The following is a 25,905-nucleotide window of genomic DNA, read 5'->3' as shown; positions in this document are numbered from 1 at the left end:
TACATCCACCCTATTCCCCAGAATTGGCTCACTCTGACTTCTGTCTCTTCCCAAAACTAAATCTCTTCCTCGCTGGTCAGTGTTTTTCTTCGAATCAAGAGGTGATTACAGCTATAGAGAGGTATTTTACAGATCTTACCGAGAACTACTACAGGGATGAGATAATGGCGCTGGAGCATCACTGGAATAAATGTATTAGTCTCAAGGGTGATTATGTTGAAAAATAAAATAATTTTGATATTATAAATTTGTTTTTTCATTGTTAGGCCGAGAACTTTTCAGACCACCCTCGTATCTAATGGACTAAATTATTAATATGGGCATTATTTATAATGCTCAGCCATTCTGAATAATGACAAACAAAATAGAGCACTGTAATAAATTTCACATTGTTTATCATAATTTATCACACTGACAGGTCAACATGAATACTACTATCATCTGGTTGGGCAAAGTGATAGTAATGATACCTTTTTGGCAGTATTAGAAGCACTAGGGGGTTGGGGGAGGAGAGATGCTTTGGATTTCTTTTTGTCAGGAGATATGAAGGAAACTCTGTCTAGGTCACACCAATTTTTACAGAATCAGCATGTGTTACAATGGCAGAAAAAGTGAGAGTCTAAAACCAAAGTGACTTGACCGATAACATATAAAATTATATATGACTATTAAATTATTTCAGGAAATTACAACGTGTACTAAATATACTAAATATTAATTAAAAGAAAACTTTAATCAATACTTCCTATATTTTGGCAATGTTACATTGCCATCTTCGTGGGAACATAAAACTATGATATGTGCAAGCAGGCACTAATAATGAGCAAAATGAGGCTGAAGAGAGTACTAAAGGTATCCCCCCCCAGCAGGCTAAATTGGGTTGTCTTGGCTGTTGGGCTGATGTTCTCATGATGCAAGCTTCCCAAATTTGGAGCAGTCTCATACACCCAAATTTTTTGAGGTTTGGGAAGTTTTTTAGAGCTCAAGCTGATTCTATATTAGATCCTGCATTATTTCAAAGCTGAATGTAGAAACTATGAAAGTTTCGTAAAAATAATGTTGGATCTAATATCCACGTTACTTATATAATTTTGTATCACCAAACTGAAGACTTTTGGTTCTTTATTTTAGTAAATACTTTTACATACCGGCCGAGAGTTTGCTTACGCAAAAATACACTTCTGACATTTAAAGTTCCTTAGTACTGAATGAGAGTTTTTGCTCTCTTAAGGTTTCTGCCTCGTCTCTCAGGAGAACCAACCAGTTCGAAACAGCTGTCAGGCCAGTGAAACCTTATTAAAATACACTAATAGAAAGCGAATATATAGACACTTAGTTGGTGTCTATGATTTCTATGTCTAAGGAAACTCATGAATGCCAGTGAGTGTATTCCTGTAAGCTCTCTGGTCAACTTCTTTTTTATGAAACGTTCGAAATTTTTACATTCGGCTTTGAAATAATGCTGGATCTAATATCCACTTTACTTATATAATTTTGCATCACTAGACTGCAGCCTTTTGGCTCTTTATTTTAGTAAAAACATATATAATATATTTGGAAAGTGAGCTTGCTAAGAAGAGATCAAAAGTGTTGGTAGGATGATGATAATTTTGTGGTATTCTGGTAAGTTAGCACAAGAAGAGATTTATATGATCATGTATAGACAGCTAGTATTATTGAAAGTTAGAGGAAATGATGAGATATTTTAGGTAGACAGGTAAATGGGCTATATATATATATATATATATATATATATATATATATATATATATCGCTGATGGCAAATACCTCAGCATCCCTGTCTGCTTGATCTGTGGAACCGGATAAAGAAAGCCAGTTTGAGTTGTAGATGTTGAAGTTCTGAAGGATAACAAACTCACTATTTGAGTATTTTTACTGCAGAAAATTGAAATTTAGAAAAAAAGTCGAAGAGGTTGGAGTGGTGAGTGAAATTTGAACACCATCAGAGGCAGCAAATAAATGCAACATGGTATGGTAAGAAAATTGTGAGCTAAAGTAGATCAAACCCAGGGGCAGGGGTAGTCGAGGTTTTGTATTTTCTGAAATGGGATGGGAGTTTTGATGAATGTACAAATGCCACTTTTGTGGTGGAAGGAACTGCGTAAGGTGCAGTTTTAGTAGCTGGGGGTAGAGAGTGGTTATTGAGGTTGCCAGCTAGAATTATATAAGAATAATAAGTCTGGCCTGGATGGCTGTGGTGGCAGAGATAATTTCTTCCTCTCTGAGTGGTCACACTATGTGTCATGATAGATGGTTTCCTCTGTACAAATTTCTCCTCCAATTCAGGAGTACCTCAGGGCTCAATATATTCATCTACTCTCTTTCTCCTGTACATAAGTGACCCTGCATTCACTAACTTCAAATCCTATCCATAGCGATTCTGATGTGCATACACTACACTCTTCCATCTCATTGGACAAACTTTATAAAGTCTCAATATCCTCCATAACTAATGCCCTAAATTCTAATCTCCTCAACTATTCATCATTCAGGGAGAGAATGGTAAGGAAAGAGGGTAAGAAGGCCTTATGAACTTTAATGTTGCCAAAACATAGACCTGTAACAAGTTTGCAAGAAAGATCTCATGTCACCTCCCTTTACTTGTTGATAGCACTCATATATTAAAATATAATCAAATTTCTCTTTCTAGGCTGATCTGTATTTCCAGCTTTTCCTGACACAAACACATCTCAGCCATAGTTTTTGCACCAGACACTATTTGTGCAGAAGATCTATATGGCTGATAATACTGTATAAATTCCAAATTCACCCAAACACAGAATAATGCTTACACATTTGGTGTGGTACATCTAAAACCTCACTAGCAAAGTTTTAAATGCACCACTCCACATGACACTATTCAGAAGAGAACAAGATTAATTGATAATCTTTTTTCACACATTAAGTTTCTACCTTATTCATCTCTATAGATAATTTCATGGCCAATGTTCTGCTGATGGCCACTATCATTCTTCCACTTTCTTCCAAGTGTTAAAACAAGCAGCTGCTGATCAAAATCCCATATACCAACTGTCTCCAAAGTATTAAACTAACTTCTCTTTCTCCTCTTTCATTACATCAACTGCTGTTCTTTGGGAAGAAAAAAAAAAAAGCCTTCCTCACCTCTTCATCTATTCAAAAAAAACTGGTTAACAAATTCTTTTCTATCCCTCTTACTCAGCACTGATGTGCTAAGTTATGCAACATTTCATTTGTGGGTGAGATAAAAGAGAAAAATTAATTGCTGCTAAAGCAATGAATTGGGAAAGTGGATATGAAAACTTTTTTTGGTATGAATTGTTAATATTTGTTATTAATTTTTTGTTGCTTTTTATTTATTTATTTTTGGTTGGATTTTTAGTTGTTTTATAATTTTTTTTTGAAATTGTTTACAGTGGGAGTTTTTTTATGATTCACAGTAAAAATGTTTCATTGAGTTATCCTTTATTATTCAGAAAGAGATAATAAAGAATAACATCATACAATGGAGGGTCAGAGACTTGCAAACTACTGCTCACAGAAAATGAACCCAGTCTCCTGTCTATGCAATGAACTAGATAGTTCCCCTGTATACTACCATACTTGGACTCCCTCCAGGCATAGACTGACAGAATAAAATGGCAGATGAATTTATCCATTTAGCAGATCAACTTGGGAAATACAAATAAATGCTGGTCAGGAATGTTTGTGATTGTCTGTGAAAATAGTGGTGGTCAGCAGTAGATGGTACTGGTGTAGATGATGAAGGTAGTTGCGGTTAGTGGAGTGGTGGAGACGGAGAGCAGGTGCCCTCCCTCGATGAGTCCTCCTTAGACTCCCTGGAGGTGTTATGTAATAATAATAATACTCTTACTCTTGTGCTCTTAGAGAATACAGAGACAAATGTAAGAAAGCTAAACAATGTGTAAAACTAGCTAAACAAAAGTCATGGGAGGGCTTTGGCAAGAATATAGAAAATAAATATCAAGGAGGTGGCAAAATATTCTGGAGGTTGTTGAAGAAGCTTAGGAATGAAGGAAAGAGTGCTGTAAAAGGAGTTAGAGATGATAAAAGTGACATGAAAACAGGAGAAAAAGATATCCTTGAAGTATGGAGTAATTACTTTGAAAAACTGCTAAATGAAATAAGCAATGATGACAGCACAGTGGTAAAAAACAGTGACCAGGCATGCAGTCAGGAATACATATCCATACTTGAAGTAAAAAAAAACCATCAAAGGCTTGAAATGTGGAAAGGCAGCAAGAGTAGATGATATTCGACCAAAAATGCTGAAGTATGGCGGTATAAAAGCCTTACAGAGGCTGCACTGCATAGTTCAGAAAGCCTGGACAGAGGGACGAATTCCCGATGGTTGGAGTAGAGCTCTCATAGTACCCATATATAAAAAGGGAAATAAAACTGAATGTGAAAATTACAGAGGTATTTCCCTACTGAGTGTTCCTGGCAAGATCTATGCAATTATACTTGAGAAACGGTTGAGAAGAATTGCGGAAGAAAAGCTTGGTGAAGAACAAGCTGGATTCAGGCTAAATAGAGGCTGTCAGGATCAGATATTCACTTTACGACAAATAGTCGAGAAAGCATGGGAAAATAACAAAGATCTGTATTTAAGTTTTGTCGATTTGGAAAAGGCATATGACAAGGTACCAAGAGAGAAGCTATTCAATACAATACAGTTATACGGTGTCAATGGGACATTATATCAAGCAATGCTTCGTCTTTATTTGAGTTGTGAGTCAGCAGTTAGAATTGAAGGAAGTACAGGAAGATGGTTTAATGTTAAATCTGGTGTGAGACAAGGATGTACATTATTCCCTCTGTTATTCATTATCTATATGGATCATATTATGAAGGAAAGTGGTATTAAACATGATATCAGAATTGGAGATGTTAATGTCAGCACTTTGCTTTTTGCTGATGATGTTATACTTCTAAATAAATCCGCTACAAGTCTGCAAGATTCTCTGACTAAATTGAATAACTGTTGTAATAGATATAGTATGAAGGTCAGCAATAAAAAGACAAAGACAATGAAAATAGGCAGAATCATTGAAAATGTCAACTGTGTTGTGAATGGAGAACCTGTGGAACAAGTAAAGCATTTCAGCTACTTATGCACGATTTTTAGTGAAGATGGTAAATTAAATATAGAAATAGACAACAGAATCAGCAAAGCTGGTATGGTGGGAGGTCAATTGAATAAATTCATATGGAATAAGAGAAAAATTAGTCGGAACACTAAATTAGCTGTATACAAGACAGTGTTCAAACCAGTTTTAACGTATGGATCTGAGAGCTGAGTCAGAAGTAAAACACTTGACCAAAGACTAGAGACTGCAGATATGAGAATCCTGAGAAAGATTATAGGTGTGAACAGATGGCATCAATGGCAATATCATATTAAAAATGAGGATATTAGGAATGAGCTTGACATTGTCAGCATCCAAGAATGTGTTAGCAGAGCTAATCTCAGGTGGTATGGTCACTTAACCTCCCTACCGGCTAGGACGTCTATAGACGTCCAACTAAATCTGGATATGATTCAGCCCACCTGTTTAAAGAACCTGGATAAGAAGTGCAATTTGACTGTCATGTCCATTAGAAGGTGTGATAAACCCTCACGCTGAAGAGAACGGTTAATCGGATTATCTCCCGTTCGTAGCTGCCTCTCAGTTGCCTATAACAAGAAACGGACTTTCTTGTTCCATGGTGGTGAACTGGATTTTAGTTATATATGATAGTATAAATATTATTTATATATTTGTTTTCTCTTTTTATTGTACAATACAATTTTAATTTCTGGACAAAATAAAGGTCTTGCATAATTCTTCACTTAAATATTGTCTTACCTTGGAGAACCAATTTAATTTTTTATTTTTTTGCGCTAATTTTTTTCTAATCGCTTACTAGACAAAAGATTTTTCTTTGTTCTCGAAGAAATTAATTCACGATAATTATTTGAAATATTCTTTTAAAAAAAGAAAAGAAAACCGTGTGCCGATGTTCCAGATTACATTAATTTTATTTTTGTACAAAACCATCGAAATCGAATAATACTTAACAGATTTCCTTTAGGACACGCTTGAGCAACTTTGCTTTATAGAGAATAACATGAAATTCTTTAATCATATTACTAAATTTTTTCTTTATGTTGTATAGTAACCTGTACTTTCACTTTCTTGGTTTCCTTGTATAATTGGTCATTACAAAATGAAATTAACAGTTATGATTTAAATTTATATTTTCTGCATAATTCACATATTTTATTCTCCAATTTTTAAAGTAAACAATACATTTGCTTTTTTTTATCATTCAAAATATGTATATCAAGCAAAAAGGAGAGATATGCCTCCAGAAAAACATTTCCATATTTTTACAATAGAATTGAACTTTATTTCACCTCTGATAGTTTAACCCCCCCCCCATTGCATTACTATCACACACCCGAAAACTGTTATGAAACATAGGTACAGTTTTCATTTAATTCGTTATTTTTCTCTAGTAATTGTTCCAAACTTTAATTTTTCGATATCGAAAAACTTTAATTTTTCGATACTGAAACTATGTGGTGATTATTATAAATTAGCAAATTATAAATCAGACAATATACATATTTCCTGATTATTATAAATCAGGAAATTATGTGATATTCGGATATAGGTGAAATGAATATTTAAAATCACTGTCATCCTTCAAATGCAATATCAGAATAATGAAAGTGGAAAACCCGAAGTTTCGAAATACATTTCGAAAGCACGCTCTCGAAATGTATTAAATGTATTAAGATTGTATCCTGAAGCTTCTAAACAGAATTAGAAGCTTCAGGATACAATCTGATTGCCGTATATCTTTTGTCAAAATGGTAAAATGAAGTAATTGATTTTGAATGCTGTCTAGAAAAACTTTCAAACCTGTATAGAAATTTAGAGTAGTTATGCAATTCAGTTCCAGGAGAGAATAAGGAGGTGGGGGGGGAGCATTAGAAAATCTTCAAAATGAGCAAAAATGTTGACTCATTCCGTATATGATATTTTTCACATTATATTTTCAACATATCTAAGAGGTTATGCACTAGATATTATCGTAATATGCATAATACAAATAAATAAATAAATGACGAAGGCGAAGAATCACTGCTAAAATATCAATGGATATAAATTTTTGATACCAAAAAGACACACAATCGGAAACCGAGTAATGCAATGTAGCATTTTAACATTTTTTTTTTAATTTTGTCTTTATGAATAACAAAAAATCGTTTCTAAATCTGAAATGTGATGATCCATATAATGCTATTTCGCTAGAAACGAAAGAAAAAGGACATATTTATTTCAATAAATATTATTTAAAAATATAAATATTTGACATAATATTTTCAAAGCAAACATTTGAAAATTCTAAAATTCGAAAAAAAATTATTCAATTATTATACGTAAAGTGAGAGAACAATCAGTGCAACTCTTCCGGTGCACTGATTTGTAGAATAAAATACACCAAATTTACTATCACTAAATAGATTCATTGCAAAAGCTGATCAGTGGTCATTTCAGGAATGATTTTTTTCGCATATGTGAAATTCGTTTCAATTTTTGGGAAGAGACACAATATCACAACACACAAATAAATCATTTTAGAGGCAAGAAAGGTCAAATAACTTAGGGCAGTAAATGAAATTCTAAGCAACACAATAGATGTAAAGACAGGGAGAAGGGACACAAAGGTCACTCAGCAACAGTTAATCCACTAATGGCTATAGAATAGCCGTAACGAGATTAACGGCGGAGGAAGGTAATGCCATGATAAAAGGTAGAATGCCGACGAAGTTTTGATCCATGAAAAAAGCTAGGGAGCGTTGAATATTTCATCCACACTGGCCGGTGGGGAGGTTAAACAGAATGGGCAAAGAAAGATTAGCAAAACAAGTGTTCTCTGCCAGGTTGGCAGGAAAACGACCCAGAGGAAGACCAAGATATAGGTGGATTGATACAGTACAAAGTGCCTTAGACGATAGAAATATAAGATCTGATAATGTTGGAGTCTTGACAAGTAACAGACTGATTTGGAGGAAAATTGTAGATAGGAAGTTAGTGATGATGTAATTTTTTTCATGTAGTACTATCATATCCTGTACACCCCTTGAGGGTACATGGCAGGAATTTGATGATGATGATGATACTCTTAGGAAAAGAGTACAAAACCAAATTGTATCAGTTTGACAAATACAAGTCTTGTTGGATGGATCTGAAGAAAATTCAACATAGCCAACCAGGTAGATTAGTAACTTTGAGTGTCTATGATATAAATTAAATACATGAAAACTTGCATGCTTAAGTATTATTTGGTATGGCCTTCTTGAAGGCAATTTTCATTTCAAATATAAGTAAAATGCACAACATGAGGCAACAAACTGTTCTGGTGGCTACTGAAAAAAATCTAGAAAGATTTTTCTAGAAAATCTAAAAAAAATATCTAGAAAAAAAATCCAGATGAAAGCAAAGGTTGCATAACAACTTAAGGATATTCTTGATATCCAGAGTAATGTACTTTCAAAAATGATAAAATGAGATCAAGGAGGAATGCAGTCCTGAGTACATTTCAGTATCACAGAACAAAGAATTAGAATTTAAAATGGGAATAGGTAGCTTGTTTAAATGATATTGAACTAAGAATGATCAAATATGGAGGTATAAAAGGTTTATCTCTTCCCATCCACCTTCTGGAGAAGGTTTCATCAGAATCCTCAAACATCCAAATATAAGTGTGTGATGCACTTGCTACATTGAATAATTTAGAAAGCCTGTGCTTACTGAATGTAAGCATTACAAAGGAATTTCTCTTGAATATCAGAAGGGGACTAAGAAAAATTGAATAAGAAAGACTTGAGGGAACACAAGCTGGGTTAAGGCTAAACAGTCGTCATATGGACCATGTTTTTACTTTAGAAGAAAAAAATTGTGAAATGATGGGAATACGACAATTTCTCACATAGCAAGTATCAAGATGAGTATTCAAGTTCATGCAACAATTTGTCCAATGTATCAAGACAATGCAGCCTTAATATCTGTATGGATTTGTTTCTATAACTCTTTAATTCTGAAGCAGAAATATTTAAGCTAACAGAACCCAAAAGAATGTAATCTAGGAAGATCAGATCAGGAAGGCCATGGTATTAATATTCCTCTTCCCATCCACCTTCTGGAGGAGATTTCATCAGAATCCTGTCAAACATCCAAATATAAGTGTGGGATGCACCATTCAAATGGAACCAGAAATCCTGTTGGTAAAAAAAAAAAAAAAAAAAAAAAAAAAAAAAAAAAAAAAAAAGTCTAATAGAGAAATAGCATTAACCAATGTTCCATGTGAAAAACAATGCTTGTAAAGTAGTCTGGAGAAAAAGAGCAGTGCATAAATTTTGTGTTATCCACATCCACTGAGATAAAACATGGATTTATTTCGAACACCAGTTTAAGAAGTGATTTATCTGCACTTTAATTCTAGAAAATCATGTACAAAGTTGGGTCATTTAAGTTTGTCCTCAAATTGTAGTAGGCTGCAATATCTTAGTTATTCAAAAAATGCTTACGATACTTATAAATGCACTTCTTCGATGGATGGTATTCGGCTGGCCTGGTTGGCCAAGTGGTAAGCATATCCAATCTCCAGCCAAAAGGCTGTGGGTTCAAATCCCAATGCAGGCATGGATGTTTGTGATTGTCTGTGAAAATACTAGTGGTGGTGGTAGTGGACAGTAGATAGCATTGGTGTAGATGATGTGGTTTGCTGTAGTTGGTGGATTGAGCAGTGGAGACAAAGTTGTAGAGAAGGTGCCCTCCCTTGATGAGTCTTTGGACTCCTTAGAGGTGTCACGTAATAATAATAATAATAATCTGAAGCTTTAGTATGGCTACATGCTGCACTGTAATCTGTGATATCAGAAGATCACTGCATACAGTGATATTCAGAATGAAACACACACACACACACACACACACACACACACACACACACACACACACACACACACACACACACACACACACTTACTTGCTTAATTAATCCTCCTCTTCTACATTTATGGTGTCGAGGTTTTTGAAGTCTTTTAATCATCCTCAATTCGAAATTGCAGATGACTGGCCTAAAGAGTTCTCCAAGTATTCCTGTCTGTAAATTGAGTGTGTTCTACTGGCCAGTTTGCCTGTTCTGAAGGATGGAAAACCCAAGTTTCCAGGAGAAAAAAAACTCTCTACCTCCATATGAGACTGGCTAACTCAGCTTTAGTCGAAAGAGATCAGATAAAGGTTTCTTGCATTATGGAAGGGAATCAAACCCAGGTCTTTCTGACCAAAGGGCTTCGTCTATACTAACTGAGCTATGGAGGATTACACACAAACTGATTTCTGTATATTGCAAATAAATGACTATCTTAGTTATTCAAAAAAAAAAAATGCTAAGCCACTTATAAATGCACTTCTTCACTGGATAGTATTTGTTAAACTCTGTAAAGAATCTATCGATTTGTTCTTAGTAAATAAACCTGAGGATGCACATCAATTTTCCATTTAGGTAGCCATTTTGTAACAATACATAGCATAACATCTTTACTAAACATTACAGCAACTATGAGTTACTATTTCAAAACTTGAATTATACTCTGGTTTTGGGTATCTGTACATTTTCATTGTTCTGATGTTTGGAGTATTTTATGTATTAAATTCACAAGATGGTACATAGCACCTGAATGCGTTTGGTATCAGAAGTCTAGAAAAACTAATAACTGGTATGAGACCTAACACAGAGTCAGGGAAATTAAATTATGAAGAGAGGAATGGTGTGAATGTGAGTGTAAGAATGACAATGTTATATAACTGCATTACTGACGGGAATGGATTTTGTCATGGAAATGTTGATGAGGAGAGAACGATTTCAGGTGTCCTGATGAGAGAAAAGAATTAAACAGTATAACCCCAATGGAAAGAATAAAATCCTAGGCTTTGCAGTAAAGTTCTCTCTCTAGACCATCATCTCCCTAGTCCTGGGGATTTTCTTGTCTGGCATTCTTTATAGGCTGTGGTAACTACAGATGCTGTAATGGGTGTGTGTCAAGCCCATCTTGGATATGAACAGAAAAGCCATTAATGTTCCAAGAGTTATAATTTCTCACAATACTATTGTCTTCAAACAGATTTTTGTAGCGTTATTGGAAGGAGTCAAAAGATGTCTTGAGTGGTGGTTATGTCTTCACCATCAACACAGATTTGAGTAAGAGTCCTATCTTTGTGGAATTTGGTGAAATGTCTATTGAAGAATGCAGCTGAGGTCTCATCAGTGGGAGTCAGACCCAGAAGTAATACCAAGGTTGAAGTAATGCAGAAATGATATTTCCATATACAAGTAGCCAAAAGGTGTCACACCTTATTACTAAAATACTCTGGGATAATCTAAAATACTATGGATTACAGATAGATGTTGAACATTTTCCACTTCATTATACTATAAATTAAAGATGTCAAGAAGTTATATTCTTGGTTTCATCCTTTATCCAAGAATAAGCAAACAAAGTTAGCACATGAAGTCACTTCATGACTGGGCTATTTGTATCTAGAGGCCAATGACTTCACATCAATTGCCTTAGTATTGCCTCAGATACAGATGCCAATCATGAAGTTATTTCACGTACATGAGAAGTAACTTTGTTTGCTTACACTTGGATAAAGGATGAAACCAAGAATATAACTTCTTGGCATCTTTAATTTATAAATAAATGCTAGTTAGGATTACAAACATCTAATATATATGAAAATGCACTTAACCTCAGCAAAGTTGAGAAGTGAAGACATTGGAGAACAAAAAAGGTTTTATTATCACGTTTATTTATGCATTAAATTATACAAAAATTGTGACAAGCCACTGAGCCTGAGATGTAAGAGGAAACTGATGAAAATCTTGTACATGTTGTCTGATAGGCAACTATCAGAAGGATAACTATTACAATATCAATGGAAATATATATATAAATGTTACCATTAAAAATAAAAGTCGAGGAGTAAGAGTGTAATTAGGAAATGCAAGATACTGTAAGTGGTGATCAAGAAAACCATTATTTGAGTTCCTGTTAGGGGAAAAAAGTGCGGTTTAGTAAACTGGAGCACACACAGCAATAGTGAGACTGGAATTCAAGACCAGTCAGTGATAATAGGAATGATTTGAGGAAGGGAAGGGAAAGGAATATCCATTTGTCTGCCAATGATGTTAAAATGGAGAAAGCAATAGTTAATAAAGCAACAGATCCTGCAAGACAATCAAGATTGTAGTTTACATTTAATTGATTGATTTATGGTTTACTGGCATAAGGACAGTCAAGGTCATACTGCAACAAAGCAAAGGTTACAGCAGTACACAAGATAATAATAAATAGTAATAAAGCAATAAATTGGTAAATAATATGTTCTGTACAAAACGAAAATTTTAAAAAAAATTATAAGTTAAGCAAAGCAGTATCTAAACAAACAGACTTCATAATCAAATGTGCTTATATAAATTAATCCTTTGTAAAAAGTTAAAAACATCATGCAATTTGTCCAAGTCTGATAAGATCTGCCTGAGTTAGCTCAGGCATATCTTTTCAATATATGGATCGGGTGCATGAATAAAAATTTAATTTCTCTCTCATGTGAAACGCTGGCACTCCACCAGAATGTGACAAATGGTGAGACACTTACACATAAAAATGTGTAAGATAACTGTGACTTATGCAGAGCCTGGCAAGAACTTCCACGCTTAGTTTGATTTTATAAGTTGTCTGAGTCAATATATGGGACTATCAAACAGTACATGGAAAAAATATGAACTGATCTTGCAGGTGCATCTTCAGTCTCATTTCCCTTAATTCCAACGTGGCTAAGAATCCAGTACAACTGAACGTCAAAATTAAGTCTTTATTTGGAACAATAACTGTAAATCATCACAAGCTCAATATGGAATATACACAGGACAGGATGGCCACAAAGACATCGATTTGGTACTGCTTTTCTTTTATATGCAAAAGCACATGTATAGTGCTTTTGCATATACAATTGACTGCAGTAAAAAACACATTTACTGCAATCAAGTGGGATCTGGTAGGACATAGTAATGTCAGGAAACACAGCAGCACAACCAACAGAGGTATCAGATCTTGAACCATCAGCGTAGATGGGAAGGAAATCAGACTGTACTGCATTGTGTGCATTGAATAACTGCATGTAGATAGTGAAGTATGAGACTTCCTTAGTTTCTACAGTGAGAGGTTGCAGGATGGAGTGCAAACCTGGAATGGAGGCAGGTTTGCACTCTGTGACATATTTCACTGAATCATTGATAGATGTCTGACCAACTGCTTCAGCATTAAATTTTACAAAATGGAAAAAAGTATTCCAGTTAGCCTGGTCCATTTTTTATATGAGCATCTGTGTAGAAGAACATGGTTCCTGTGAAGACATAATGCAAATATCAAGAAAATGATTGCTTCCACAGATATTCTCACATCATCCCACATGAGCAGTAAAATATGCAGGATAGTAGATTGTAAGTCTACTACAGAATAAAAGCAGATAGGCATATGGAAGAAGATACAGACTATCATTAAAAAGAGAAAGGTCATGATCGTCAAACATTCACTCAATGATATAACCTCACCCATTTGTGTTTGTACCACCCCACAGAGTGGTACAAACACGAATGGGTGAGGTTATATCATTGAGTGAATGCTTGACGATCATGACCTTTCTCTTTTTAATTCATTCAAGTCACCCATGCGAAGTATGAACTGAGGCAGTTGTAATATAAGATTATCAAGTTCAATCTCATTGAACTAATAACCTGGTTATAAATATATGGAATATGTGTAATAGGAAATCCCACAGATAGGTGAATCACAACTGCCTCCAGAGCAGTATTAAGCTAGGCATGATGGAAAGGAGTATGGCTACTCTCTAGGATACACTATCATGAGCAGGAACCATCTCCAGTTCTGCCTTTATGAACAATAGTGTAATTCCTTAAGGCAGAGTCCTCACAGAATTTTAAATGTGTTTCCTGCAGACAGAAACAGAAAGGCTTGTGTTTCTGCAGAAGAGTCTTGATTTCATTAATATTCTGGTGAAACCCATGACAGTTCCATTATAAAAATTTTCCTATTGTTTTGGCTTTGGAGGCTTGTCCGATTTCGGAGAATTTGAGGGCTTGGCTCTGTCAGGTTTACATTTGTCTACTGATTTTGGGAAGTATGCATAGCCTGTGTCAATCTCTACCTCTGGAAAACTGTTCAATACATCATCTTATGTTTCAGAATCATTTGGTAAGATTAAGTAACTTTTAGTGGATACTGAAGTATCCATTTTTTCTGTGGGGTGTTGGATAGTTAATTTTTAAGTGATATCCATGCCTTGTTCTCATCGAATAGGACCATTTTTGAAGTTATTTCAGCAGCAAGATGGTAGGTCATGAGACTGAACATATTTCCTCATCTGAAACATCAAGGAGATACCATTCTGATATCACTCCTCTAGAAGAGTTCAGTATTTTATCAGGCATCACTGTAATTGGTATTCCACCTATTGATGTAGCCTTTAATGTGTTGCTGACTAGATGTGCCAGTCTTAAACCCTTTTGAATAAAGAAAGGAGAGGTGACATTTTCTCTATTGGCTTTTCATCTGTTGCATGAATGATCAGAAACACTGGTACATTTATACTGGTATCACACATGTTTTGTTTCTTTCTTTTGTTATCAAATTATGTCTACAGTATCAGCACTTGGTTGGGACCTTGTCAGGGGACCCTGAAATATTTGAGAATGAAGGATTCATGTTTAAGAATTTTTTTTTGCTCAGTGCCAGAGCTCCTCGCCCAATACAGAGCCACACATAGAAACCAAAAACTGGCAAGCAATGACTGCGCTCAGGAGTGGATCATCAAGGCTATCTTGGATGCTATACTAGCACCACAAGCTGGCCTTGAGCCCCAACTAGACCATAGGTGGGAGACTTACTGCAACACTGATGATCTTGGCATGCAAGTCCACTGGCCGATTGATCCTGGTTGGACCATCCAGGGCAGTCCATCCTGCAAAAGCAAAGGCACAGTAATATAAGACTACAAGGATCTCCCTTTCCAGATTCCATAGGTTGCACTGCACAGCAAACACTGCAACAGGATGTTGGATTCTAGTGATGGTATTATGGAATACAGGATAATAAAAACGACTCAGGAAAAGTAAAGCAAAGAAAAAGAGGAAGAATGAAAAAGGCTAGTACCATCACTTGGAGGTTTCCTCCACTGCAAACATATGCCCGAAAGGAAGGGGGGGGGGGGGTAGTTTGGGCAAACAACAATCTGAATTCAATGACAAAGTATAGTTATGCATTTTGGGATGAAAAAAAAAAAAACTAGGCTGTGTATTGCACAGATGGAAATGCACTGCAAGAAACTGATAAGACTAGGAATTTAGGGGGTTATGGTGGACAAAAAGTTGAAGTTCAGAGGATGTTAAAATATCTCAAAGGATCACTGGGATGTTAAAAAATGCAATATCTAGCAGAGGGCTAATAGCTTTCTTATTATCCCTCTTGTAAAGAGAGGTAATAAGGAAATTGTTGTCCCTGTATATAAGGCTCCGATGCAATGACATCATAATTGTGCAGCAATTGAATTACCTGCAATATCTGAGAATGTGGAAGTAGCAGACAGAATTGAAAGGCAAGTGACCAAAATGGTGACCTGGTTTGTGGAGTGCTTCTTATGAACAAAGACTTAAGATTTATCATAAAATTAAAGTTTAGCTAACAAACAGAAGACAAGGAATATGACAGAAATATACAGTTATTAAAGGCATTTTATAGAGAATATGCTAAAGAAAAATAATTTTTCAATACATGATTAGATAAGAAAGAACAAGAAGTCACCCCTTAGATGTTGTGAAAGGTGTGGTTTCATCTCTATTACACAGAATAAAAAAAAAAAAATCAGTAAACAAGAATATCAGTAATTTTACAACATATTACCATTTTTAGATTTGAGATCACGGTGTATAACTTTCACTGGAGCTTGATAATGTAAGTAATGCATACCTAGAAAGAAGAAATATAGTATAGATATGAGAATCTTTATAAATACAATGAAATAATATTCAATGAGTAGCTGTTCAGTTCTACTGATGCATATGCACATTAACCGTTTTATGTATATTTTATGTATATCTAGTATTAAACAACTAGATATACATAAAAATGCAAAAGAAATAAAAATATTCATGTGCATTTAGAATTGTATAAAAAACTAGTAATTTGCGCCATATTCTTTTCTCTAATTACTAATGGATCCATTAGTTTGGCTTAGGATTATGTGAAAATTTTATAACACTCTCAGGAGAGGAGTAGGACTTATAATTTTATGATGTATGTGATAGTACACAGAAGGGTCTTTCATGACTATGGCAAACTATAGGAACTGTTTGTTATAGTGGATAATTTCATCTGAATAATTTGTTACAGTGAATTTATTTAAGGTATAGAATTGTTATGCTTAACCCAGCGTTAGTAAGATGGGGTGTCACAAACCCCAATGATTTAAAACTATAACTTTTTAACAATGCATGATAGTGAGTCATGCCTCAGTATAGCTTCCCCTCCCTTAACCTGCTACTTGATGTCAGACGATCACACAATTCCAAGGTGACCCAACTGTGCAATTACAGAAAATGAAAATTTTTAGTTATTGATATCATTGGAATCTGTATTAGCTTCTCATAATGTATATGTATACTGAATTAAATATATATATTAATTCAGTATAAAATATATGTATTATTCAGTATAAAATATATATATATATATGTATAAAAATTCAGTTTGATTATAAATCTGTCATAAAGTGTTTTAAAAACTAGAATGCCATTTATTAACTACCGAGTTTTATGTTCCTTGTGAAATGCTTCTTTAGGCAAAAACATATGAAATCGGTAAAAATCAAGAACATATTTATAATAAACAAAATTTGGTCCTCTCTCATCAAATATCCAAACATTTACAGTTAGGATATGATGGACATTATGTTTTCTATCTTAACAATATTTCATGCTAATGATCCTGCATGTGCATAGACTTGTTTTAACAATTTTAACCATTTCTGTTGTTTGAATGTTGTACTTGGCTTGATTTTGAAGTTTTATATATGGCCTGGTTGGCCGAGTGGTTAGCATATCTGCTCTCCAGTCAAAAGGCTGAGGGTTCGAATCCTGCTGTGGACATGTATGCTTGTGATTGAGAAAATACTAGTGGTGATGGTAGTGGGCAGTAGATAGCGTTCGTGTAGATGACAATGATGATGGTAGTTGCAGCCAGGGCCGGCGGAAGCGGGCATGCAGTGCATGCGGGCACCGATATGAAGGGGGTACTGCCGGGCACTGTTCATAAGTTCATTTTTAAGAAACAAAATTTTTATCATAAAAACAAAAAATTCTTAGAATGATCAATATTAAAATAAATAAGGCCAGATACACTGAATAAAAATTTAAAAAATTGTGTATTGTCGCCTCTTTGATCAGTCGGCTGTTTACAATTTTGCAGCGAGAGCAGGCTAAATGCTTGCCTGCAGAATGTTGTGTCTACTGCAGTCTATCTAAAGTGAAACGGTGAACATGCGCAGAAACGAATTTTTGTACAAAACATTTGTTGCTACGTAAACCAGTCATATGGTACGCACCTCGGTAGGCTACTGACAGTAGCTCAGTGTGGACTATTATTTCGTCTCTGTGTCGTGTTTTATAATAATTTCTTGTGGGTATAAAATAGAAATGGAATCAAAAATTTAAAAAAAAAAGAGGTTATCCGGTGCACAAAATCTAAACGTCATGCTGCAAAAGAAGCAGATATTAAGAAACAAACTGGGGTTCTTAATAAATTTGTTAAAATATTAAAATATTCTGATGCAGATTGTAAGCAACTTGATTCATCAGAAATCAGAGATGATGAACCGTGAACATCATCCAGTTTGCATGAAATACTATTGAAACTATTGAACAAGATAACAAGATGAATGATTTAAGTGAAAAACAGTTAGGAGAAGATTTAGTTGTAGTTGCCCACGAAACTAACACATTGTTAGTCTCTGTAAATTTAGAAGATCCAGGTGAGTGGGGAAATATTGATGAAAAATTATGAGTAGTTTTAATTGAAATGGGGCCTGTTTAAAAGAAAAATATAATATATCATAGAGACACATATGGTCGTAAATTTGGCAATACTTATTATAATAGAATAATGGAAAAAGGGGAGCTCGTGCCAAGAACATAGCTCATTTATTCCGAAACTTTAAATTCTGTTTTTTTGCAAACTTTTTGCACCTACTGAATAAAGTAGTCTTGTAGAAGGTTATAACAATTGGAGAAATGCAAGTACAACTTTGCATAGACATGAGACTAGTTTAACTCGCATGAAAAAGTTTTAAAAGAGGTATACCATGAGTAGACATATCGATACAAAATTAATAATGGAAAAAACTCATGTACAAAGATTATTTAATAGTATAATTTTCGCCTGTGGGTTACAGACATCTTCAGTACATATCAAGCTCAAATAAAACAATAATTGATAATTCCAAAAAGCGCCACCTAAGTAACTGGTGTAAGATAACTAAAAAGGTCAATAAATTTCCTAAAAAAGAAAAAAAGAAAAAATCAATACAATAAAATCAATAGCTGATTTGTAAAGTACTATCTCCCATAAAGGGAATAGACATAAGCCATCGGATCTTTCCTAACTTTTTATTGTATTGATTTTTTAAAATTTTTTTTTTAGGAAATTTATTGACCTTTTTAGTTATCTTACACCAGCTACTTAGGTGGTGCTTATTAGAATTGTCAGTTATTGTTTAATTTAAGCTTAATATGTACTGAAGATGCCTGTGACACACAGGCGAAAATCATACTATTAAATAATCTTTGTACGCGAGTCTTTTCCGTTATTAATTTTGTATTCACATGAAAAATTTCTTAAAATGGAAGGAACTTGATAAAAACTGGAAAAACAAAACTACTATTGATTGCCAGACTCAAAGCATGTATGAAATGGAAAAGAAACATTGGATGAGTGTTTTAGAACGCTTGACTGAAATTATAAAATTCCTTGGTAGCCAAAATTTAGCTTTTCGCGGATCATCTGATAAATTATATGAAAGGAATAACGGCTATTTTTTAAAATTAGTCGAACTGTTTGTGAAGTTTGATCCTGTTATGGAAAATAATGTTGAAAGGGCCCTATTGGAAACTTTAAGTAACTCAATCAGGGATACAATTTTATTATCAATTTTTCGAAAATTCGAAAATCTAAATATTATGCCATAATTTTAGACTGCACACCTGATGCAAGTAAAACAGAACAACTGACCATTATTATTTGCTTTGTTTCCTGAAGTCTATCTAAAGACTGCAGGAAATTGGCATTGTCAAGATCAGGGAAATCTTTTTAGGTTTTGCAGATACATCAGATTCCACAGGATGTGGTTTATGTGCAACAATAATGGAACAACTGGAAAAATGGAACATTCTCATTGAAGATTTGCTAAGTCAAGGATATGACAATGGGGAAAATATGGGCTCCAAAATTTGATTTTGAACAAAAATCCTCGAGCTTTTTACGTGCCATGTGCTGCTCATACTCTAAATTTAATCATTAACGATGCAGCCAAGGTGAATGCAGATACAATTAGTTTCTTTGCAAATATTCAAGAAATATACAATTCCTTGTCATTCTCTTACAAATGTTGAGCAATTCTTTTCAAGTTTGTAAAAAATTTAACATTGAAACAGCAATCAGAAACACGATAGGAAAGTAAAATTAATGCAATCTGCCCTCTACAATATCAGTTAGGAGAAATTTACGACTCTTTTTGAAATTTTAAATAATGAAAATTTTAATTTAGTAACTGATAAAATGCAAGAATTTTTTAAACTTTAGTTCAAATAAATTTTAACGTTAATTAAAATTCATTTTAATTTTAAAGCGATTCGGGTCGATGAGAAGGCTCGATGATCCCTGTATCGTTATATTCAATAATTAAAGTGAAGTGGCTTTATCAAAATTTGCTTTAAATTTTGAGAATTTTTTGAATATTCAGGTTTATAACTATTATCCTGCCTAGTCAACACCCACAGTTCGTTACATTTAGCGAACCAATGTGTGGCTGTTCTGTCAAAAATTATTTAAGAAATTTCAAATAATTTAAATTTTTATTATCGTAAAAGAACCACACACGCCTGGATCATTACAGGAACGCTTAGATAGAACTTGCATGCGGGCAGCAAAGACCCTAGCGCTGGCACTGGTTGCAGCTCATTGTAGTTGGTGGATTGAGTGGTGGAGACAGAGTTGTAGTTAGGTGCCCTCCCTTGATGAGTCTTTGGACTCCCTGGAGGTGTTGCATAATAATAATAATAATAATAATATTTTTCCACATGAAGAAGCATCTCACAAGGAATACAAAATCTGATATAGTTAATACAGAAGCTTGAGACTGCTCAAATTAGTTTTAGCTTAATGAATCTGAAAGTCGAATTAGAAATAAAATGGTTAATCATCAAAGGCTAGACAGAGATATGAGAATCCAAAAGAAAGTTACAGGAATGAATAGATGGCACTAATCGCAAAATCATTAAAAAAAATCAAGGTGCTATCATTAAAGGTTTTCAGCTTTTACTGTTTGCAATAGTGAGCTTAAAATAGTATTGGTTCTATGGGCCTTAAGCTGAGACTCTGCAGTTTGTAATTGTGCATCATTTCATCACAGTAGCATACACACTATGTGCATATCTACTGTAATTAAAAATCAGCATAAACTTACCTCACCCATTTATTTATGTGGATGAATAATTATAAATTACTGTCTGTCTATCAGTATATGGTTTGTTATGATGGAATCAACATATAATGGCTAGCTTAATACATCTTTAAATAGTCTGATGACTGTAGCTAAAAATCTGAAATTCCTACCATATATATTCAGCATGTATAGTAGGAATCTCTTCCTTTTATCATTAGAATGTGTAAATTATTAATGAAATTTTGATAGTAATCATTATAATAATAAAAATAAACAAAATTTACCAGATGCTATTTCTATGCTCCAGGAAAGGATCTGTTCAAAACTGAGCATAGAATTGTGGTCTTGTTGGGAAAGGAATGCATATAAGGAACCCTTTTCAGCATATTCTATAAAATAATAGAAATATAATGTTATTTAAAAGCTACTGTTTTTGCAAATACTGTACATTCTCATGTTAGTGTTGTAAAATGAAAAGAAATTATTTATATTACACACAATATTGGTATGTGTCACGTGATATTCTAAATTCACGAATGAGAGTTTATATTACTAAATCATGGATATTTAAAACATTCTACCTGTTTCATAATGGCATTAGTATATGCAATTAAAAAAAAATTTATACAGTTCTACCTAAAGAAAACTCTGTTGTAGAAAATTACTACAATAAACTGCCAAATCTCCATAACACCTAAAGGTATTATTATTATTATTATTTCGGGCGACTACAGGAGTCCTTAGACTCATCGAGGGAGGCCCTAAACATCATGTCTACCCAACTATGCGATTACATTCTCACAGTATCTATCATACCGTGTCTTGAACTCGTTCACAGTCATAGCACCCACAACAGACTCTGGCAGCTTATTCCACTCATTTACCACTCTAAAAGTAAAGAACCCAGCTCTAACACCCCTGCTAACCACACTCTTGCCCAGCTTCCATAGGTGTCCCCTAGTTCTCCCACCACCAGTCCTGATCTCAAAAATATCCTCTGAATTAATCCTATAGAATCCCTTTAGCAATTTGAATGTCTCAATCATATCTCCCCTCCTCCGCCTATCAACTAGTTTCTGCAACCCACAAATCTTCAACCTGTTCTCATATGGTTCATTCCATAGACCTGTTATCATTTTAGTCACTCGCCTCTGGATCCTCTCCACCTCCTCCCCATCAAGAAGAAACCTGGGTGACCAAATCTGAGCACAGTAGTCGAGGTGGGGTCTTATCAAGGCTCGATACAGAGGAACAATAACCTGCTTGTCTCTGCTTGTCAACGTATTCTTCAGCAACCAAGTGATTTGATGAGCTGTTTTGGTCACTTTTGCAATGTGTCCCCTAAATTTCAATTCCTTATCTACCAACACTCCTAAATCTCGTGCCTCATCAATTTCCTGGAGCACGGTTCCACCAATGCAGTAAACGGCCGCCAATCTTTTCACCCCAAAATGCATAACCTTACATTTTGCCACATTAAACTGACATCCATTCTCCTTATCCCAGACCTCCAATCTATCCAAATCATCCTGCAAAATTTTGACGTCATCTGCATTCACTATTGCCCTACCCAAATTCGCATCATCCGCAAACAAATGAACTGCTCCTCTCAGATCATTTCCTATATCATTTATGAACAAATTAAACAGCAGTGGTCCAAGAACAGATCCTTGTGGCACACCACTAGTCACAGGCCGTCTTGTGGACTCTACTCCCGAGTAAACCACTCTCTATCTCTCCGTCAACCACCCTCCTATCCATCTCACCAACCCTATGTCCATTCCCATATGCTGCAATTTACTGATTAGAATTCCATGTGGAATCCTGTCAAAGGCCTTGGCAAGGTCCAGTAGAATCACCGTAAACCCATTACCCTTATCCAGTTCAGCCGTCACTGTGTTATAATACGTGAGCAAGTTACTGAGGCATGACCTACCCTTCACAAAACCATGCTATCCCCGATACAGTATCCCATTTTCTTCTATCCAATCTTGTATTTTCCTCTTGACTATTTTCTCTAAGACCTTGACAATGATTCCTGATATGCTAATCGGTCGGTAATTTACAACAGCAGTCTTGGAACAACCTTTATGCAGTGGAACTATTTTCCCCTCTTTCCACCCGCTCGGGACTAACCCAGACCCGAGACTCAAATTAAACAAAATGGTCAAGGGTACTGACAATTCTTTAGCTGCTTCTCGTACAACACGAGCTGGTATACCATCCAATCCCACAGATGTATTGACATTGAGGTTATGCAATAGACTACTCACCTCCACTTCATTAACCACAATTCCCGTATAATCTACTGGTTTATTCGTTTCTGCAATGTCACCACCTGGATGATATACTTTTGCAAAGTGCTCACTCAGTAACTCAACTATCTCAACTGATTCAGTTACCTCCCTACCATCAGCATTCTTTATTTGAGTTGTAATTCAGCAGTTAGAATTGAAGAAAGTACAGGAAGATGGCTTAATGCTGAATCTGATGTCAGACAAGGATGCACATTATCCACCTCTGTTATTCATTATCTATATGGATGACATCATGAAGGAAAGCGGTATTAAACCTGATATCAAAATTGGAGATATTAACGTCAACTCTTTGTTTTATGCAGATGATGTTATACGTCTAAATAAATCTGGTACAAGTCTGCAAGATTCCATGACTAAATTGAATAACTGTTGTAATAGATTTGGTATGAAAGTCAGCAATAACAAGACAAAGACAATGAAAATAGGCAGAAGTGAATGGAGAACTTATAGAACAAGTAAAACATTTCAGAAACCTAGGCACAATTTTTAGTGAAGATGGTAAATTAAACATGGAAATAGACAACAGCATCAACAAAGCTGGTATGGTAGGAAGGCAATTGAATAAATTTATATAGAATAAGAGAAAAATTTGTCAAAAAACTAAATTAGCTATACACAAGACTGTGATCAAACCAATTCAAACCTCGGTTAGAAATAAAACACTTGATCAAAGACTAGAGACTGCAGATATGAGAGTCCTGAGAAAGATTAGGGGCATGAAGAGATGACATCAATGTCAATATCATATTAAAATCAAGGATATTAGGAAATAATTTGACATTCTTAGCATTCAGGAATGTGTTAGCAGGGCTAATCTCAGGTGGTACGGTCACTTAAACAGAATGGGAGAGGAATAAATTAGCAAAACAAGTGTTCTCTGCCAGGTTGGCAGGAAAAGACCCAGAGGAAGACCAAGATCTAGGTGGATTGATACGGTACAAAGTGCCTTAGACGATAGAAATATAAGATCTGATAATGTTTGAGTCTTGATAGATAACAGATTGATTTGGAGAAAAATTGGTATATATGTCAGGAATTTGATGATGATGATGATTTTTCTAAGAACTTGCCCATAACTGAAAACAAGTTTGAATACTGTTTTGTATACTACTAGTTAAGTGTTTTGGCTAATTTCTCTCTTATTCCATATACATCTGTTCAATTAGCTCCCCCACCATACTAGCTTTGCTTACGCTGTTGCATATTTCATTTGCCATCTTCACTAAAAACTATGCCTAAACAGCTGAAATATTTTATTTGTTCTGTAGATTCTTCCATTGGGAATACAACTGAAGTTTTTTTGTGTTTCTGCCTGTATTCACAGTTTTAGTCTTTTTTATTGCTGATTCTCATGCTAAATCTGTTACAGCAGCTATTCAATTTAATTAGAGATGTCTGGAAACTTACAGATATGCTTAGGAGGACAACATTATCCGCATAAAGCAAAGAATTAAGTTTATCCCCAATTCTAATATTGGGTTTAATTCCACTTTCTTTCATAATGTAATCCACAGAGATAATAAGAGTAGAGATATTGTTATACACTTGTTTTACATCAAACCATCTTCATTGCCTAATGAAGATGGCTTGATGTAATTTCCCCTGATATATTCCAATTGCTAACTTACAACTCAATATAGACTATGTATTGCTCAGTATAAATGTTCAAATTAGCTCATTTAATTGTTTTGTTTTGAAAAGCTTTTCTTTAGGTACCTTCTCATATATCTTTTCCACATCTACAAACCTTAAGTATATATCCTTGTCATATTCCCATGATTTCTTAATTCTTTGTTGTAAAGTGAAAACCTGATTTATTTGTCCTGAAGCCAGTTTATTCTTCTCCCAATTTCTCTTCCACAATTTTTCTCAGCCTCTTCAAGTATGATTGCATAAATCTCACCCGAACAATAAATAGAGAAATTTCTCTGTAATTCTTGCATTCAGCTGCATTCCATTTTTCATGAATGAGAACTAAGAGAACTCTATTCTGATCAACTGGAATACCTCCTTCTGACCAGCCCTTCTGAATTATGAAGGGTAGCCAATGCAAAAGGTTTTAGACCTCCATTTTTGAGCATTCCTGGTTAATTTTCAGCTGCCTTTCCACATTTCATACTTTCGATAGCTTTTTCTAACCCAAATATTAATATATATTTCTGCTTGAATTCCTTTTGAATGTGTTGTACTATTCCGTCACTGCTAGTTTCATTTAAGCCTTTAAAAGTAATTACTCCAGACATCTAAAACAACACCCTTATCTTCGGTTTTCATGTCACCTTTATCATCTTTAATTCCTTTCACAGTACTCTTATCTCCATTTCTAAGCTTTTTCAATAACCTAAAGAACATTTTGTCACCTCCTGATATTTATCTTCTATATTATTATTATTACACAGGCGCTTCCATAGAGACTAAAGACCCCATCACGTGAGACCCAATCTATACTTCTCCTTGAACCCATTAACAGACAAAGCACTCACAACTGACTCTGGCAACCCATTCAAGTCATTCAATACTCTCCAAGCAAAAAATCAAGCAAAAAACTATTTTATAAAACCCTTTAAGCAACTTAAATGTTTCTATCATATCTCCTCATTTTCTCCTATCAACCAACATCTGCAATCCACACATCTTCAATCTATCCTCGTAGGAAATATTCCGCAGGCCACTCACCATCTTGGTCACTAACCTCTGACTCCTCTCCACCGCTT

General features: G+C 34.8%; 1 protein-coding gene across 2 annotated transcripts in view; it reads right to left on the bottom strand.

Moving 5' to 3' along the window:
- The window catches only part of LOC150105457 (mitogen-activated protein kinase kinase kinase 20-like), a 346,847-nt gene that overhangs the window by 273,537 nt on the left and 47,405 nt on the right, over positions 1-25,905 (bottom strand). For both annotated transcript variants that reach the window (XM_090394158.1, XM_090394159.1), the window contains exons 4-5: positions 21,158-21,262; positions 16,061-16,126 (exon numbers count right to left, since the gene is read on the bottom strand). In XM_090394158.1, coding sequence (XP_090250284.1) covers positions 16,061-16,126; positions 21,158-21,262 — 171 coding nt within the window. The remainder of the gene's footprint in view (positions 1-16,060; positions 16,127-21,157; positions 21,263-25,905) is intronic.

The sequence above is a fragment of the Typopeltis vanoorti genome, chromosome 6 (genome assembly GCF_054136105.1).
Source record: "Typopeltis vanoorti isolate ZY-2024b chromosome 6, IOZ_Tvanoo_1.0, whole genome shotgun sequence".
Classification (NCBI taxonomy): Eukaryota; Metazoa; Arthropoda; class Arachnida; order Uropygi; family Thelyphonidae; genus Typopeltis; species Typopeltis vanoorti.
The sequence above is the reverse complement of the archived record's forward strand: the minus strand, read 5'-3'. Positions and strand labels throughout refer to the sequence as shown.